Source organism: Lynx rufus, unplaced genomic scaffold (genome assembly GCF_022079265.1).
Source record: "Lynx rufus isolate CCGP_SWC_20201006 ecotype Redwood Valley unplaced genomic scaffold, mLynRuf1.p SCAF_22, whole genome shotgun sequence".
Lineage (NCBI taxonomy): Eukaryota > Metazoa > Chordata > Mammalia > Carnivora > Felidae > Lynx > Lynx rufus.
In genome coordinates this window covers 5,382,764-5,402,205 of record NW_025814837.1, presented here as the reverse complement: position 1 = coordinate 5,402,205, position 19,442 = coordinate 5,382,764, and the positions used below count along the sequence as shown (strand labels likewise).

Below are 19,442 nucleotides of genomic sequence, written 5' to 3'. Positions count from 1 at the left end.
TCTTGTGTATACTGGTAACTAATGATGATATACATCTTTTAATGTTGTTTATTGGCCTTTCATTCAAAAGTACCTGTTCAAATCTTTTGACTATTTTTAATTAGGTAAACAACCCAAGTATTGAACATACAATTATTTGTATATTTTGGATACATATCCTTTATCACTATATATTATGAATTTTCTCCCAGTGTATTACTTGCCTTTTTATTTCCTTAATGGTGTTTTTGAAGAACAGGACTTTTTATTAATGAAGGTTAAAAAGGTATTCTTCTGTGTTTTCTTATGGGGGTTGTACAGTTTTAATTTTTACATTTAAGTCTGTGACTTATTTCAAATACACTTTTATGTGTAGTGTAAGATAGGGCTCAAAGGTTCATTTTTTTTCCTATTCAGATATCCAATTATTCTAGCACCATTTGTGAAAAAACTAATTTTTCTTCATTGAATTGCCTGATGCCTTTTCAAAGGTCAGTTGGATATGTACACACACACACACACACACACACACACACACACTTGTGAGTTTCTATTCCATTGATCTATCATTCCATTGATAAGAATGTCCATTCTAGGACTCCTGGGTGTCTCAGTGAGTTAAGCATCTGATTCTTGATTTTAGCTCACATCATGATCTCAGAGTTGGTGAAATCAAGCCCCACTTTGGGCTCTGCACTGACACTGTGGAGCCTGCCTGAGATTTTCTCTCACCCTCTCTCTGCTCCTCCCCTACTTGCACTCTCTTGTTCCCAAAATAAATAAACATTAAAAAAATTTTTTTGATGTTTATTTATTATTGAGAGACAGAGAGAGAGAGAACATGAGCATGGGAGGGGCAGAGAGAGAGAGGGGCAGGCTCCAGGCTCTGAGCTGTCAGCACAGAGCCCAATGCAGGGCTCGAATCCACGAACCCGAGAGATGATGACCTGAGCTGAAGTCAGATGCTTAACCAACTGAGCCACCCAGGTGCCTCTATAAATAAACATTTTTAAGAAATTAAAATTAAAAATTAAAAAAACAAAGAATGCCCATTCTTATGTCAATGTCACACAGTCCATACTAATTTAGCTTTATAGTAAAAGCAATGAATCTTGAAATCAGATACTGTATGTCTTCAACTTTGCATTTCTATTAAAAATCCCTTTGGCTATTCTAGCTTCTTTTGTTTACATTTTAGGTTCAGTCTACCAATTTCTATTGATTAGATCAATTTGGGGGAGAATTGGCATCCGAAAAACATTGAATTTTCTAATCCATGAACATGGTTTATGTCTTCCATTTATTTAGGTATTTTTAAATTTAACTTAGTAATACTATGTAGTTTTCAGTGTGCCAGTCCTTTGCACCATTCATTGAACTTATTGGTGGTATGTAGAAAGAATATTGATTTTTGAATATTTACCTTATACTACAATCTTGCTAAATGCACATATTCTAGCAAAGTTTTTGTTTGGATTTGGATTTTTGGTTTTTGGTTTTTGGTTTTGTTTTGTTTTGTTTTGTTTTGTTTTGTTTTTTTGGTAGATTCCTTAGGATTTTCAAGTTCACTGACACGTTGTCTGAATAACTGCAGCTTTATGTGTGCCTTTCCAACCTTTATGCCTTTTATTTCCTATTCTTGCCTAATTGCATTGGCTGGAACTTCCAAAAAATACTGAATAGAAGTGTTTAAAGAAGACATCCTTGCTTTGTTCTCAAGGAAAAGGCATTCAATAATTCACCAATAAATATAATGTTAAATATAGATTTTTGGTAGATGCTCTTTATCAGATTTAAATAAGTTCCCTTTAATTCCTGATTTGCTGAGAGTTTTTATCAGAATTTTATCAAATGCTTTTTCTGCATTTATTGATATAATCATGTGGTTTTATGTGGATTTATTTTTGAAGCCAACATTGCATTTTAGAAAAATACTCATTTGGCCATGATGTATACCTTTTAATATATTGCTGGATATTATTTTCTATTCCTTTGTTGAGGATTCTTGCCTCTATCTTCTGGAGTGATAGTAGTTTGTAATATTCCTTTATCTTAATAATTTAATTACCTTTTGATATCACACAGTAATATAAAATGGGCTGAGTAGTTTTCCCTCCTATTTACAGAAAGCTTGTGTAATATTAGTAATATGTCTTCATTAAATATGATAAAATTTACAAGTGAAGCTATCTGGTCAGTTTTCTTTGTGGGAATGTTTGATTATGAATTTCATTTCTTTAATAAATAAAGGGCTATTCATATTTCCTGTTTCTTTTGAGTCAATTTTAACAAGTTATATTTTTCAAGAAAGGTGTGCATTTTATCCCATTTCAATTATTGAATATAGTAGCATAAAGTTGCTCATGAAATATCCTTAATATTCTGTTACTATCTGTAGAATCTATAGTAATATGCCCTTTCTGATTCCTAACATTCATAAACTGAGTTTTCTCTTTTTCATAGTTTGTCTTGGTAGAGATTTATAAATTTTATTAATATTTGCAAAGGGTCAACTATTTTATTTCTTCTATTTTTCTATTTCATGAACTTTTACTCTTTATTATTCCCTTTCTTCTACTTACTTTTATATCTAGTTTGCTCGTTTGTTTTTCTAGCTTTAAAAAATGGCTAATTATTTTATTGATTTTAAACTTTTCTTCCTATATAATATGGGCACTTAAGTGCCCTCTATGCACTGCTTCTGTATCCCTCAAATCTTGATATGTTATATTTTCATTTTCATTCGTTTCAAAATATTTATTAATTTCACTTGTGATTCTTTTTGACCTATGGATTATTTAGAAATATGTTACATAACTTCCAAATACTTGACATATTTCTAGATATCTTGGTTTTTATTTTAAAAATGCATATCCTGCTGCGGAGTATAATATTCTATACATGTCAGTTAAATCAAATTAATTAATGACGTTCAATTTTTCTTTACCCTACTGAATTTTTCTTTTTTCTATCAATTGGTAACAAGAGGATGTTGCAATATCCAAATATGATTGTGAATTCCTCTACTTTTTCCTCTGGCTTTATCAAATTTACTCTGGTATTTTGAAACTCTATTTTATTCTGTTATATATTTTTTCATTTCTTTAATGTTTTATTTATTTTTTATTTTTTAACTTCTTTTATTTTTTATTTTTTAAAATTTACATCCAAATTAGTTAGCATATAGTGCAACAATGATTTCAGGAGTAGATTCCTTAGTGCCCCTTACCCATTTAGCCCATCCCCCCTCCCACAACCCCTCCAGTAACCCTCAGTTTGTTCTCCATATTTATGAGTCTCTTCTGTTTTGTCCTCCTCCCTGTTTTTATATTATTTTTGCTTCCCTTCCCTTATGTTCATCTGTTTTGTCTCTTAAAGTCCTCATATGAGTGAAGTCATATGATTTTTGTCTTTCTCTGACTGACTAATTTCGCTTAGCATAATACCCTCCAGTTCCATCCACATAGTTGCAAATGGCAAGATTTCATTCTTTCTGATTGCCGAATAATACTCCATTGTATATATATATATACCACATCTTCTTTATCCATTCATCCATCGATGGACATTTGGGCTCTTTCCATACTTTGGCTATTGTTGATAGTGCTGCTAGAAACATGGGGATGCATGTGTCCCTTCAAAAGAGCACACCTGTATCCCTTGGATAAATACCTAGTAGTGCAATTGCTGGGTCGTAGGGTAGTTCTATTTTTAGATTTTTGAGGAACCTCCATACTGTTTTCCAGATTGGCTGCACCAGTTTGCATTCCCAACAACAGTGCAAAAGAAATCCTCTTTCTCCACATTCTTGCCAACATCTGTTGTTGCCTGAGTTGTTAATGTTAGCTATTCTGACAGATGTGAGGTGTTATCTCATTGTGGCTTTGATTTGTATTTCCCTGATGATGAGTGATGTGGAGCATTTTTTCATGTGTCAGTTGGCCATCTTGATGTCTTTTATGGAGAAGTGTCTATTCATGTCTTTTGCCCATTTCTTCACTGGATTATTTGTGTTTTGGGTATTGAGTTTGATAAGTTCTTTATAGATTTTGGATACAAACCCTTTATCTGCAAATATCTTCTCCCATTCTGTCGGTTGTCTTTTAGTTTTGCTGATTGTTTCCTTCGCTGTGCAGAAGGTTTTTACTTTGATGACGTCCCAGTAGTTCATTTTTGTTTTTGTTTCCCTTGCCTCCAGAAATGTGTTGAGTAAGAAGTTGCTGCGGCCAAGATCCAAGAGGTTTTCACCTGCTTTCTCCTCGAGGATTTTGATGGCTTCCTGTCTTACATTGAGGTCTTTCATCCATTTTGAATTTATTTTTGTGTATGCTGTAAGAAAGTGGTCCAGGTTCACTTTTCTGCATGTCACTGTCCAGTTTTCCCAGCACCACTTGCTGAAGAGACTTTCTTTATTCCATTGGATATTCTTTCCTGCTTTGTCAAAGATTAGTTGGCCTTGTGTTTGTGGGTCCACTTCTGGGTTCTCTATTCTTTTCCATTGATCTGAGGGTCTGTTTTTGTGCCAGTACCATACTGTCTTGATGATTACAGCTTTGTAGTATAGCTTAAAGTCTGGGATTGTGATGCCTCCTGCTTTGGTTTTCTTTTTCAAGATTGCTTTGGCTATTTGGGGTCTTTTCTGCTTCCATACAAATGTTAGGATTATTTGTTCTAGCTCTGTGAAGAATGCTGGTGTTATTTTGATAGGGATTGCATTGAATGTGTAGATTGCTTTGAGTAGAATGGACATTTTAACAATATTTGTTCTTCCTAATTAATTTAGATGCAAATTTAAAAAAATAAAAATTTTTTTTTAAAAAGGAGTATGGCGGGGAGGGGGGCGGAATAACCTGTCATCCAACTAGAAATCTGATAGAGGGTATGGACAAAGATCTCTCTCAGTTTTCTTGTTTAAAGTTTATTGACTTATTTTGAGAGAAAGAGAGCGAGAGTGCATGCATGTGCACACCTCAGCAGGGGAGTGGCAGAGAGAGAGAATCCCAAGCAGTCTCCATGCTGTAAGTACAGAACCAATGCAGGACTCAATCCTATGAACCATGAGATCATGACCTGAGCTGAAATCAAGAGTCAGATGCTCGACCAACTGAGCCACCCAGGAGCCTCAAAGATGTATCTGTTTAGTGATGAATTCTTTTAAGAATAAGGAAAGAATGTCCACACTTACCACTTATATTTACATGGTACTGGAGGTCCTAACTAGTGTGATCATGCATGAAAAATATTGGAAAAAAATAAGTAAAATGGTGTTTTTCTCAAATACCATGACTATCTACGTAGAAAGAAATATCCTAAAGAACCTACAGAAACAAGTACTAGAATTATTAAGTGGATTTAATACATTCATAGAATTTGAGCTCAACATACAAAAATCAATTTTATTTCTGTATGATGCAATTAGCTGTCATATAGAAATACATGTAAAGCAGCAAATAAAATATTAACTGAAATGAAGCATTTTTAGCAACATTAAAAGCCATCAAATACTATGAATAACTTAACAAAAAGTGTACAAAAACTCTATGTTGATCACTATAATATATGGCTGAGACAAATTCAGGAAAACTTAAATAAATGGAAAGAAAGATATACCATGTTCTTAGATTGTAACACTCAATATTGTTAAGATACCAATTTTTTCCCAAATTGAAGATTAGATTCAATACAAGTGAAATGACTAATTTTAGTCAAAATATCAGCTACTATTATAGAAATTGGCAAACATTCTGAAATGTATATGGAAATATGAATGGCCTAGAATAGCAAAAACAGTCTTTTCTATTTTTTTTATTTTTATTTTTATTTATTTATTTATTTTGAGGGAGAGAGAGAGCATGAGCAGGAGAGTGACAGAGACAGAGGGAGAGAGAATCCCAAGCAGGCTCCGTGCTGTCAGTGCAGAGCCCAATATGAGGTTCAAACTCATTGACCTGAGCTGAATTCAGACACTTAAACAACTGAGCCACCCAGGCACCCCTGTCTTTGCTGTTTTAGAAAAATTAATTGAAAAATTTGTGCTTCCTAATTTCACGTATGTTAATTAAAGTTACATAATCAATACAGGTTGGTATTCACATTAAGATAGATAAATAGGTCAGTGGAACAGAATAGAGTCCAGAAACAGACCCACACACTCATATGTTCAGTTGTTTTTTAACAAAGGTATCAATCAAGCCTGTGGAAAAAGGAGTCTTTTAAACAGATAATTCTGGATATACTGGATATAGATACAGGGAAAAAATGACCCTTCATTCCTACCTCACATCATACCTCAAAACTGATGTGATCATAGAGTGTTAGAGCATGATCTTCAGAGGAGGGCAGCTTGGCACAGAATATCAGAGCTTGTGCAGGGTAGGGAGGGCTTTCATACTGGGAATGGTATTAGTATTGGAGCTTGAACCTTGACCTTCAGTATGCTGCACTCTCCCAATAAAATCCTAACCCTGAATCAAGCTCAGAGGCTGCTTTCTCTTTTACTTCTGTACACCTGAGCCTTGGCACAAATATATGATTTCTAATTATTAGGCCTTCAACACTGCAGAATAGTTTTTCCCTTGTTCTTGATCATTTTTATCTTGAATTCCCTTAATACGTATATACTCCACATCCTCACTTCTCTCCTCAATACCCATTTCTTTCACTCACAAGAATGAATTTACCTCCTCCTTCTCAAGAGAATTAAAAATGAAGTCTACACTTGTTCAACTCTGTTTCAATCCCACCACCCTAACAACAGTCAGCCAGCTAGCAAAAAGCTATGGACTTATTGATCCAATTGCTTTCTTGAAATACCTTCCCAGATGTTTCATAAGTACCCTAGGCTACATTTAATTTCTCCCACACTCCCAGTCCTTTTCTCTGTATTGCTTATGCCCACAAATGCTGCCATTCCCACTCCCTTTTCTCCTCACTTTTCACATTCAAACACTTGTCAAGTTCTACCAATTAAAAAAAATTAATGCTATTTTTGAGAGAGAAAGAGACAGAGTGTGAGTGGGGAAGGGGCGGGGTGCGGGGGGAGACACAGAATCCAAAGCAGGCTCCAGGCTCTGAGCTGTCAGCACAGAGCCCGACGGGGCTTGAACCCATGAACTGTGAGATCATAACTGGGGCTGAAGTTGGACACTTAACCAGTAGAGCCACCCAGGTGCCCCTCTACCAATTTTAAATCCTAAATATGTTTTTAAAATTATCTCTCTTCACTTCCTATGATTGCTTCTCCATTCCAGACTCTCATCATCTCTCATCAGAGCTGTTACAACAGCTCTCTGACTCATCCAACTTCTTGCAGTCACTTTTGTAGGTCTACGTGGTGCCAGGATAATTTTTGATAAATTCAAGTTGGATAATGCCATTTTTTTCCCCTTAGCACCTTTCAGTGACTCTGCCTTGCCTACAAAATAGAGCTTAAGCCCCTTATATGAGAAAGCAAGCCTTTCATGATCTGAGCTGAGCCTATCTGTCTGGCTTTACTTGTTGGTATATGTGCTCATGCTGTTTTTTTCTACTTAGGATATCATTCCGTATACCCTGCTTATCCTCCAAAATTTAGTTTGGATGCTTCCGGAATTTCCCTTCAGTTATATAGATAGGTGTCCTGCCTTTATGCTCCCATTAACACCCTTGTATCTTGAATCATAGCATGTATCATATTGTATTAAAAATGATCTGTTTCAATGTCTCTTTCACCCCTAAAATCACTTTGAAAACAGAAGCCAGGTCTTGCTCATGTTTGTATACTTAGCACCTAGCATATTTCATATACTCAATAAATATTTATTTTTCAATTTTGTCCACTCTAGCTCCATAACACATTATCAGGCCTATAGAGTGTGTCCTCAACAAATATCTGATGAATATATAAAGGAATTATTGATTTAGTAATTTATTGAACAGGCACAAAGAAAGCAGAATTCGAGATAACTGATGTTTTTCATATAAGTGAGAGAATGGTAGTGTCATTAAATGGAAATGGAAGCATGGAAGAACTAGTTTCAAGATAAATGTAATGCCATTGCTTTCACATGAGTTGCTTTGGGAGGTATGGCAAGACCTCCCTTCACAACTTTCTAGTAGCTAATGGATCAGATCAGTAGTTTTAGAGAGCAATGGGGGCTAGATGAATCTGTTTAGAAATCATCATTGAAAATACAATGATGTGACAAGAATCACTAAGAAAGTGCTAAGTGAGGGAAGATTACAGACAAAGACAGAATCTTGAGGAATGTCTGCATTTAAGGGAAAGGAAGTAGAAGGCTCCTAAAACTAGAAAACCAGTCATGATAATATATTCTGAAGTCCCAGGTAAAAAATTTTCAGAAAGGAGTCAGCTACTGTGAAGTGTCCTGTAAAAAGACTGTTGAAAGAGGAAAGACCACTAGATTTGCTCTTTAAAAAGTAGTTTTGGGTCCTCTCTCTTTTCTTTTTTGGTAAGTCTGGCTAGGGGTTTTTCAGTTTTATTTACACTTTCAAGAAACCAGCTTTTAGTTTCATTGATCTGTTCTACTGGGTTTTTTTTGTTGTTGTTTCCATACTGTTTATTTCTACTCTAATCTTTATTATTTCCCTTCTTCTGCTGTCTTTAGGCTTTGTCACTCCTTTTCTAGCTCCTTTAAGTGTTAGGTTAGGTTGTATATTTGGGACCTTTCTTCTTGAGATAGGCCTGAATCGCAATGTACTTTCCTCTTAGGACTGCCTTTGCTGCATCCCAAAAGGTTTGGACTATTGTGTTTTCATTTTCACTTACTTCCATGTATTTTTTAATGTCTTCTTTAATTTCCTGGTTAACCCATTCATTCTGTAGTAGGATGTTCTTTAACCTCCATGTGTTTTAGGGCTTTCCAAATTTTTTCTTGTGGTTGATTTCAAGTTTCATAGCATTGTGATCTGAAAATATGCATGATATGATCTCAATCTTTTTGTACCTGTTGAGGACTGACTTGTGACCCAGTATGTGATCTATTCTATGGAGTGTTCCATGTGCACTGGAGAACAATGTGTATCCTGCTGCTTTAGGATGAAATGTTCTGAATACATTTGTTAAGTCCATCTGGTCCAGTGTGTCATTCAAAGCCATTGTTTCCTTGTTGATTTTCTGCTTAGATGATCTCTCCATTGCTATAAGTGGGATATTAAAGTCTCCTACTGTTATGGTATAATTATCAATAAGTTTTTTAATGTTTATTATTAATATATATGTATATATGTGCATATATATTGGTTCTCCCAAGTTGGGAGTGTAAATATTTATAGTTACACTTAGATCTTCTTGGTGGATGGACCCCTTAATTATGATATGCCCTTCTTCATCTATTGTTACAGTCTTTGTTTTGAAATCTAATTTGTCTGATATAAGTATGGTTATTCTGGCTTTCTTTTGACCTCCATTAGCATGGTAGATGGCTAGAACTATGAATATGTGAATTCAGCAAAGTTGCAGAATATAAGATCAACATGTAGAAATCAGTTGCATCTCTATATATCAATAATAAAGCAGCAGAAATAGAAATCAAGGAATCGAACACATTTGCAGTTGCACCAAAAACCATAAGATACCTAGGAATAAACCGAACCAAAGAGGTAAAAGATCTATATGCTGAAAACCAAAGGAAGCTTATGAAAGAAATTGAAGAAGACACAAAGAAATGGAAAAATATTCCATACTCATGGATTGGAAGAACAAATATTGTTAAAATGTCGATACTACCCAAAGCAATCTACACATTCAGTGCAATCCCTATCAAAATAACACCAGCATTCTTCACAGAGCTAGAACAATCAATCCTAAAATTTGTATGGAACCAAAAAAGACCCCAAATAGCCAAAGTAATGTTGAAAAAGACAACCAAAACTGGAAGCATCACAATTCTGGACTTCAAGTTGTATTACAAAGCTATAATCATCAAGATAGTATGGTACTGGTACAAAAACAGACACATAGATCAATGGAATAAAACAGAGAACCCAGGAATGGGCCCACAAGTGTCTGGCCAACAAACCTTCAGCAAAGTGGGAAAGAGTATCCAATGGAAAAAAGAAAGTCTCTTCAGTAAATGGTGCTGAGAGAACAGGCCAGTGACATGCAGAAGAATGAAACTGGGCCACTTTCTTACATCATCCACAAAAATAAATTTTAAATGGATGAAAGACCTAAATGTGTGACAGGAAACCATCAAAATCCTATGAGAAAAAACAGGCAGCAACCTCTCTGACCTCGGCTGCAGCAACTTCTTCCTAGACATGTCTCTGAAGGTAAGGGAAATAAAAACAGAAGTGAACTATTGGGACCTCATCAAGATAAAAACTTAGGCACAGCAAACAAAACAATCAACAAAACTAAAAAGCAACCAATGGAATGGAAGAAGATATTTGCAAATGACATATCAGATAAAGGGTTAGTATCCAAAATCTATAAAGAACTTACCAAACTCAACACCCAAAAACAAATAATCCAGTTAATAAATGGGCAGAAAACATGAAGAGACACTTTTCCAATGACAACATCCAGATGGCTAACAGACACATGAAAAGATGCTCAATATCACTCATCATCAGAGAAACACAACTCAAATCCAGACTGAGATACCACCTTACACGTGTCAGAATGGCTAAAATGAACAACTCAGGCAACAACGGATGTTAGCTAGGATTCAGAAAAAGGGGAACCCTTTGCACTGTTGGTGGGAATGCAAACTGGGTGGAAATTTTGAGTTTTCCTCAAAAACTTAAAAACAGAATTACTCTACAACCTAGAAATTGCACTACTAGATATTTATCCAAAGGATACAAAAATGCAGATTTGAAGGGGGCACATGCACTCCAATGTTTATAACAGTGCTATCAACAATAGCTAAATTATGAAAGGAGCCCAAATATTCATTGATTGATGAATGGATAAAGAAGATGTGGTATATATCCACAATGGAATATGACTCAGCAATCAAAAAGAATGAAATCTTGCCATTTGCAACAATGTGGATGGAAGTACAGTGTATTATGCTAAGCACAATAAGTCAGTCATATGTGGAATTTAAGAAACAAAACAGATGAACATAAGGTAAGGGAAGCAAAAATAAGATAAAAACAGAGGTGGCAAACCATTAAAAGACTCGTAAATACAGAGAATGAACTGAGGGTTTCTGGAGGGGTGTTGGGTGGTGGGATGAGCTAAATGTGTAATGGGCATTAAGGAGGACCCTTGTTGGGATGAGCACTAGGTATTATATGATTAATCACTGAGTTCAACTCCTGAAACCAATACCACACTGTATTTAGCTAACTTGAATTTAAATAAATACATTTTAAATTAGTTTTAGTAGGTATATCTTTAAAATTGATTATTGTTTTCTAGAGGTTTGGCAAAGAAGGAAAAGAGAGGAGATGGTACTTTTTATTTAAAAAGTACATGATTATTAGATGAAATGAAAATATGAAGAAATATATAAACTAAATTATAAAAGCTATTCCCTAAGTCACTCTATTTCTGCTTCTTTCCACAGGTTTGGTATCTATTCATCTAGAAGTTTAAAAATACTTTTTGTGTATTTGTGTTTTTACAAAAATTAGGTCACATTATATACCTTCTATTATTGCAAATTGCTTTTCTTTCTATTTCTTTCTTTCTTTTTTCCTTTTTCTTTCTTTCTTTCTTAATATTATGTCATGAAGTTTCTCCACAATAGTATAAAGAACTACTTCATTCCTTTTGATAACTGAATATTGTTCCTTATAATAGATGTATCATGGGTTTTTTTTTCACTCATTCTTCTATTGAATATTTGCCTTCAATTTTCTCCTATTACAAGTATTCTGCAGTGATCATCCTTGAACAAATATTCTCATACTGTTGTTTATGTAATTCTATAGAATAACTTCTTAAAAGCAAAATTGTTAGGAGGTAGGTGCATTTTTATTTTGTATTGACAAATCACCCACCAAAAGGCTACACCAATTTACAGTTCCTCCAGTAATGTATTAAAATGCTCTTGTCCCCTCACTGTCACTGACACTGAGTATTATACTTTCCCACTTATGGGAAGAGTTTCTGGTTTTAGATTTAGGGTTTGGTTTTTAATGGAAAGTCTGATCTTGTTTGTAATCCTCAGAAAGAATTAAGTTGAGAGGAGGAATTTGTAAATTATAAGAAAAGGAGAAAACTGATAGGCCATAGTCACAGAAGGCATAGGTCACTGATATCAAGAGTACGAATAAAAGGTGTGATTTTCTTTGGAGACATTAATGGAGGAATAGTAGATAGGTAAAGCTGGAAATAAATACAAAGGAAAGGAGAGATTTTTTTTTCTAGTCATCTTTATTTTAGAGAAATTAGAAGCCATGTCCCCTGTTGAGATAGTGGATTACCAGGATTGGGTTTGGAATAAAGGTATAGAAATGGAGTATGGAAAATGGGGTAAAGAAGCAGGAAGCAATCAACTTTGGGAGGGATAAACATTGGCTAGTATTGGGGACTCAGCTAGGTTGAGAATGAATGAATTTAGGGGAGTCAGTAGTCTTGGTCGCATTAACTTTCATATAAGAGCAAGCAAAGATATAGTCCTTGGATTTGCCTGCATTTGGAGCTTCTGGCTTAAGGTAAATTTATCTTACATTCACAGTGAGATAGTTTTATTCTCTTCTTTTTCCTGTCTCATGAATATAAGTTATATGAGCTAAGATATATAGCCACTGCTGAATCCACATGGGAAAGTGATCTCTGAATTCTGGTTAAAAAAAAATTTAAGAGTATAAATTTAATATGCTGCATTATGCTCATATAAAGCCATACTACTAATAATTTTTGTTTCTTTATATCACTCCAAACATAAAGCTATTTAATTTCTTGGTTTTAGTAATACATTTGATATGAGCAGACATTATTAAAAATTCTGATCAACGTAAACCAGAAACCCAATGACTTTGATAGGTTTACATGATTATAATCCTGGTCAAATTATTTCTGTCTAGGGATTACCTCTGTTTCTGGGGAGTTTGTTTAGTCTTAATATTTAGATTCTACTTTTTGAGTAAAAGTCTTCTCTCTCTCTCTCTCTTTTCACTTTAGTACTCACATTGTTCATGGGCATGGGGAAGACAATACCAAAGTGTCATGAGTCTGTGGTTAATTTAAGTGTGAAGGAAGAGGCTGGTGGAATAGTAATGAATATACATCATTCTAACACTTCTTTCTAAAAAATAAAATGTTGTAAGGAAATGTGTTAATGGTGAGAACACAGTTTATTAGAGAGAAAAACATATGTACATGTGTTTATTTTCATTAAAATTCCTTTTTCTCCATATTTGCCTTGTTGACTTTAGAATGAAATGATGTGGGGACAGAGACCAGTTATTCCACATGCACCATTGTACTGCTCCTTACATACTCTGGGCACATAATAAATACTGTAACAATTGAAAATGAGAAACACAAATGCATGTTGAAGCAAATTGGTGATATTTTAATCCCTAATGTTCAATTTTAGTACTTGGAAACATTTTAGTTATGCAAGTCTTGTTTTAGCATACTTTTTATTTCTACAGATATTCTGGTTCTTAGTCATACTCTGTGGCTTTATTAGCAGTTTCATGAGTCTGAGTCTCATTTCCCCAACTCCAAATATAAGCTTTTTGAGGATAAAGACCATTTCTTTTCCAAAATTATTGTGGAAAGTTACAAAACAGACCTTCTATAAATTATTCAAATTATATTTCAATAAAAAATAAGAAGAAAAAGAAAGTCCTTACTGCCATGAATTGCATTTTAACTCATGCTGAATTTATATGCCTTTATGTGATCGCACACCCCCATGTATGCTGTCTACATACAGCCCATTCTTGTTTATTCTTTTTAGTTTATTGAAGTCAAAATATTCTGACTGGCTGCTGGGAGCATCATCATCCATCAAAAAGTACCAGGAGTCCACTAACAGTGGTGAAAATAGAAGGGAGAAGAAGACAGTTGGGTTTCAATCACAAACAGAAGATAATGCCCTATGGACATGTCAAAAGAAAGATGCATATCGACCCCAAAGAGGTAAGCCTAGCATTTATAAGTAGCAAAAGAAGAAGCTGTTCCAGGGCTAGTGGTTGCTAGTGGGTGCTAGCCATGAACTCCTGGCTCCTCATTTCTACAACCCTGAGCAAGAGTTAAGTATGTTACAAACTGACATGTGCCTTCAAGGCCACAAGTAGTACATTTGCTAGATCACTGAATCACATCATCCTTTCTCTTAGAATACTCTTCTGAGAAACTGTCCAGTTTGTCTCTCTCTGCAAGCAGCAAACTATAAGGATGATTCAATAGTAAGTATGGTCATAGACACAAAATAATGTTCAAAGTGAGTAAAGAGGACAGGAAATTGAATATAAATTTCTTCTGGGAGAGTAAACTCTAACAATTACAGTTAATCCTCAATTAACTAGAAATATAGGAAGGGTGGAGGAGAGGTCATGGACAATTCTACATTGTGGCTAAAACAAAACCTCATAAGTCTGAAGCATATATTACCTAATAGTCTTTTAAGTGCCAGCAATTCTTCCTATTTTAGATGTCACAGATATTTTAAGATTTTATTTTTAAGTAATCTCTACACCCAATGTAGGGCCCTGACTTACAACCCCAAGATCAAGAGTCACATGCTCCACCAACTGAGCCAGGCAGGCACCCCAGATGTGACAGATATTTTTAAATAAATCAATTGTAAAGTAACAGTATGAAACGTTGAATGAAGCAGTCAAATTTAATTATGTTTCCCTATTGTTTCTGGAGCAGCTTTTTTCTTAATCTCTCCTAAAAAAAGTTTTTTTTAAGTTTATTTATTTTGAGCGAGAGAGTGTGTGAGCAGGGGAGAGGCAGAGAATTCCAAGCAGGCTCTGCACTGCCAGCACAGAGCCCGACGTGGGGCTCAAACCCATAACACATGATATCATGACCCAAGCTGAAATAGAGCCAGATGCTCAACCAACTGAGCCACCCAGGCGCCCCTCTCATGAAATTATTAAGGGAAGGACTTCATAGCAGAATGCAGTAAGTCTAAGCTTCATTGTAGAGGGAGATGTACAGGAAAGAAATGGCCACAAAAAGTCTTGGAGCCCCCTCTGCTCACACCTCTTTCCAAGATATCTCTTTTTCCTGCTCACAGCCATTAACCCTGACTTCTGTCTTATTTACCTCTTTTTTTTACTGAGCTGGTACTTTCCCATCTCTGCTAGTAAGCAACCAACTTTTGATGATCTCTCTAGCCGCTCTTACATTTATGTATTTGAAAACTGGGCAGTGCTTTATTAGATCTTGTATAGCGTGCCCTTATCACCTGCCACCTTTGTCATGATTTTTTGTTTTAATTATGATTAATCCAGGAATAGTTTAATCTTCTCCCAAATGATTGAGAGATGATAATTAGTACAAGCTTCAGAAGAAAAAGTATCCACATCTTGAAACAAAAACAAGTACATTTTCTTTGACATAAGGCAGAAGTTCTGCAGACCTCCATTGTGTTAGGACAACTTAGAACAACTTTTGTCTTGTTAGACTTTGCTACCAGAAACAGAAATGAAATTGAAGAGACTTCATATCAGAGATAGAATCTTCTTTACTTTCTCTGCTAGTCCTTGAGAGATGGGAAACCCTTCACTCTTTTCTTAGCCCTTGTACTTTGGAGAATAGAGAACCAATCAAAACTGGTGTGGTGGTTACACGGCAAAGCTTAACATAGTTTTCTGTTAACTTGTCAACAAATTTGTGTTGTGTGTCAGCACTAAAATAAAATGGCAAAATGAGAAAAATATAGTGTAATAGCAAAGGGACAAATGACTTGTGTTATTGGTTAAGACCACAGCCACATTCTAGGGCTGCAGTGGAAAAGGCACTTTGAGAAAGGTACCATCAGGCCAGCCCTACCAGTGGTGGAGGTTAATCTCTCCTGGGCCCAGCTACAGAAGCTGTAAGCCTGGAAAGGGCTTGTGTCCAAAAAAAATCAATTTCTAATTTGAAACAAAATCATTTTTGACTAACAGGGGTTCAGAACCCATTACTTTTTGCTGTATAGTCTGCTGACATTTCAGCACTTTCTGTGGTGCACAATGAATCCTAATAGTCATTTTATAATGTTGCTATACCAATCAATTTAACCAAGAGAAAGCTGTTACAATTCTGCAAAGTTTTCAGGAACAGTGTTCACTCATGGTTTTAGTTTTTTCATTAGCTTTTTTCCTTTTTTTTTTTTAAATGGGGAAAGGTTGTAGTGTTGCAGTGAAAAAAAAATAGAACCTTTTTCATCTTTTTAAGAGAGTTTGTTTTAAGGTATTCACAGGAATTAACCTTTTTTTTCCTTCTTATAAGAAGGACTGTTGTGTGTTTTTTGCTTCTTTTATTCTTATATGAAGCCATTGGCAAAATTACGGTACACCTGATCATTGAGGAGCTGACGTTGCCTCTTTGGGTCCTTCTGCTCATCGCGAAGCTCGTGCATAGATCACAGAGTAGGGCAGTTGGTATTTACGGTGGCTCCCAGCCAGATGGGAGACAGGCCTTTCACGATGTGTTGCCAGGGGTTTGGACACCCTGTTTATCATAAGGCCAGTGACCTAGCACTAATTGCTTAAGTTATACCGCTTGGTTTAATGTCTCTTTAATTGCTTTCCCCTCCTTAACGTGTCTAAATTTTTTAACAAACTTTTCTTCTTTGTTTCCTTTGTTGTCTTTAATCATTAATTACTACATGGGATGTTTATTTCAGGACCATTAATCTTTATTATCAGTCACTTATCCCTTTACCTTTTCTATCCTCCTCACCATTCCATCAACTTTTTTGATACTAAATACACCCACACACACACACACACACATACACACACATACACACACACACGCATACATATACATATATATGTATATGTATATGTATATGTATATGTATATGTATATAAGTATAGACCTCACTGTTGTCTCAAGAAACAGCCTGGGGATCACAACAATGTATACAGTATTGTCAGAATTACTTAAAATATAAATTGTTTTTCAATTGTCAATGCTTGGAATATTCTATTTTAGTTTTATTGAGCTATATGAAACAAGGAGACATTACTTGGGAAAATCTGAACTTGAGTCAAGAACTTTTCAGCCAAAGGCACAAATCTGGAAACACACACTGTTCTTTCCTCTTTTTTCCTCCCTAATCAGCAGTGTTTTTTTCCCTCTCCCAACTTGTCTCGAACCTCCCTTTTCTTACCAATCACTGATTCCCTTTCATAAAAGCCCTCCCAGCTGAGGGCATTTTCATTCTGTTATGTTGGCAGGCTATCAGAGGCCATGAGGCCACTGAGCAGACATGTTCCAGAATCAAAATGTTAGGCCTCAGGGCTTGGCATCACCCATTTCTAAGTGAGGCTGTAAAGCCATCCCAAAGCCCCCTACTGCATTTAGAGCTACCTCCTGTTTGTTCCTTTTTCATGGACCTCTGAATCTTCTTAAAACTTCAAGAAAGGCTGAACCTAAAGTAATTTGGATTTAACTGATGATATTGACTGTGCCCTTCATTTTATCTTTGGGCTTTTTTAGGCTCTATAATGTACAGCAGCTATCACTCGTTGACAGCCCCTGAGGGGCTCCCAAACATATTTTTCTTTTACTGAAAGAGAATTGTTATAGACTCATCTGAAGTGAGGAATAATCTCTGAAGCTCCTAGGTGTTCCTCTAAGTAAGCTTGTGCCTGCAATGATGTGAATGTTCTTTGTAGTCCATGATAGATGAATATAGGTGACATGATTAAAGAAATAAACAAGTTGGAGTATCCAAAGTATAGAAGCCATTTCCATTTTGCCTCTAAGGAACACTTACTTATATTTCTTTTATTATTAACATCATCATCATTATTGTATGTTTAATCATTAGAAGTGTATATCACAAGATACTGCTTCTGATTCCCAGAAGTCTGAGCTAAAAGATTTGTTAAAAGTTGAAGCCTTTATCAATAGAACACAGAAGACAACCATAATATAGGGGTATGAATAAACCCAGATATGTAGATTAAATTGTCCTGCTCAGTCCCTTTAAAAAAGGAATTCAACTGAGGCGCCTGGGGCGCTCAGTCGGTTAAGCATCTGACTTCGGCTCAAGTCACGATCTCTCAGTTTGTGAGTTCAAGCTCTGCATGGGGCTCTGTGATAACAGCTCAGAGCCTGGAGCCTGCTTCAGATTCTGTGTCTCCTCCTCTCTCTGCCCCTCCCATGCTCATGCTCTCTCTGTTTCTCGGTAATAAATAAACGTTAAAAAAAAAAAAAAAAGGAATTCAACTGCAAGAGACCAGGATTAAGAGTTGAAGTTGCTGTATATTGTCACTTAAAGCAGACACTCTACATTTCCCATTGTCCACAGCAGAAAGAAGTATCTCAGTACTATATAATTTACTTGTTTTTGAATATTGTACATCTTCTCCCACTAGAATATGAACACTCCATATTTTACAGTTGTGTCCGCATGAAAACATTGCTTAACATGTAGTAGGTGCTCACTATATATTTGTTGTATGAATTAATATAACATTAAGTAGGTAGGTAGGTAGATCTTTCTGTTTCTTTGCCCTGTTTCCCAGCCATTAAGATCTAATAAGTTAGCTTTTTCATCCTCAGTACCTACAGTGATTTAGTGATTTAAGAAATACATATTCTTCTCCCTTCAAAATCCTTATGATTGGCAATGTCAAAGAGATATCAATGGAGTGTGGTCTTAAAAACCTCACTGCTTTGGGGCGCCTGGATGGCTCAGTTGGTTAAGCATCAACTCTTGATTTCAGCTCAGGTCATGATCTCACGGTCCATGAGTTCAAGCCCTGCATTGGGCTCTTCACTGGCGGCATGGAGCCTGCATGGGATTCTCTATCTCCCTGTATCTCTGCCCCTCCCCATGTGTTGTCTTTCTCTCTCTCTCTCAAAAATATATATTAAAAAAAAAAAAACAGCACTGCCTTAAGAATCAAGAAAACTGTAGGGTTTTTAGTGTTTTCTTTTATTCTATTTCAGATTTATTTTTTTTTAATTTTTTTTTAATGCTTATTTATTTTTGAGACAGAGAGAGACAGAGCATGAATGAGGGAGGGGCAGAGAGAGAGGGAGACACAGAATCGGAAGCAGGCTCCAGTCTCTGAGCCATCAGCCCAGAGCCTGACGCGGGGCTCGAACTCATGAACCGTGAGATCATGACCTGAGCTGAAGTCGGACGCTCAACCGACTGAGCCACCCAGGCACCCCTCTATTTCAGATTTAATTTATATACTGTAAAATTGCATAGGTCTCAAATGTACAGTCTGATAAACTTTGACAACTGTATATATCCATACAATTAGGATATAGTAGTTTTCCATTCTTCATGAGAGCTCCATCATGGTCTTTTCCAGTCATTCCCCGCTGAAAACCTCTCTCCTTGGTCTTCACATGACTGCCTTCTGTA

The 19,442-nt window shown here is 35.8% G+C and overlaps 1 protein-coding gene across 2 annotated transcripts in view; it reads left to right on the top strand.

Moving 5' to 3' along the window:
• The window catches only part of KIAA1328 (KIAA1328 ortholog), a 342,210-nt gene that overhangs the window by 258,560 nt on the left and 64,208 nt on the right, over positions 1–19,442 (top strand). For both annotated transcript variants that reach the window (XM_047086945.1, XM_047086944.1), the window contains one exon: positions 13,848–14,029. In XM_047086945.1, the coding sequence (XP_046942901.1) occupies positions 13,848–14,029 (182 nt within the window). The remainder of the gene's footprint in view (positions 1–13,847; positions 14,030–19,442) is intronic.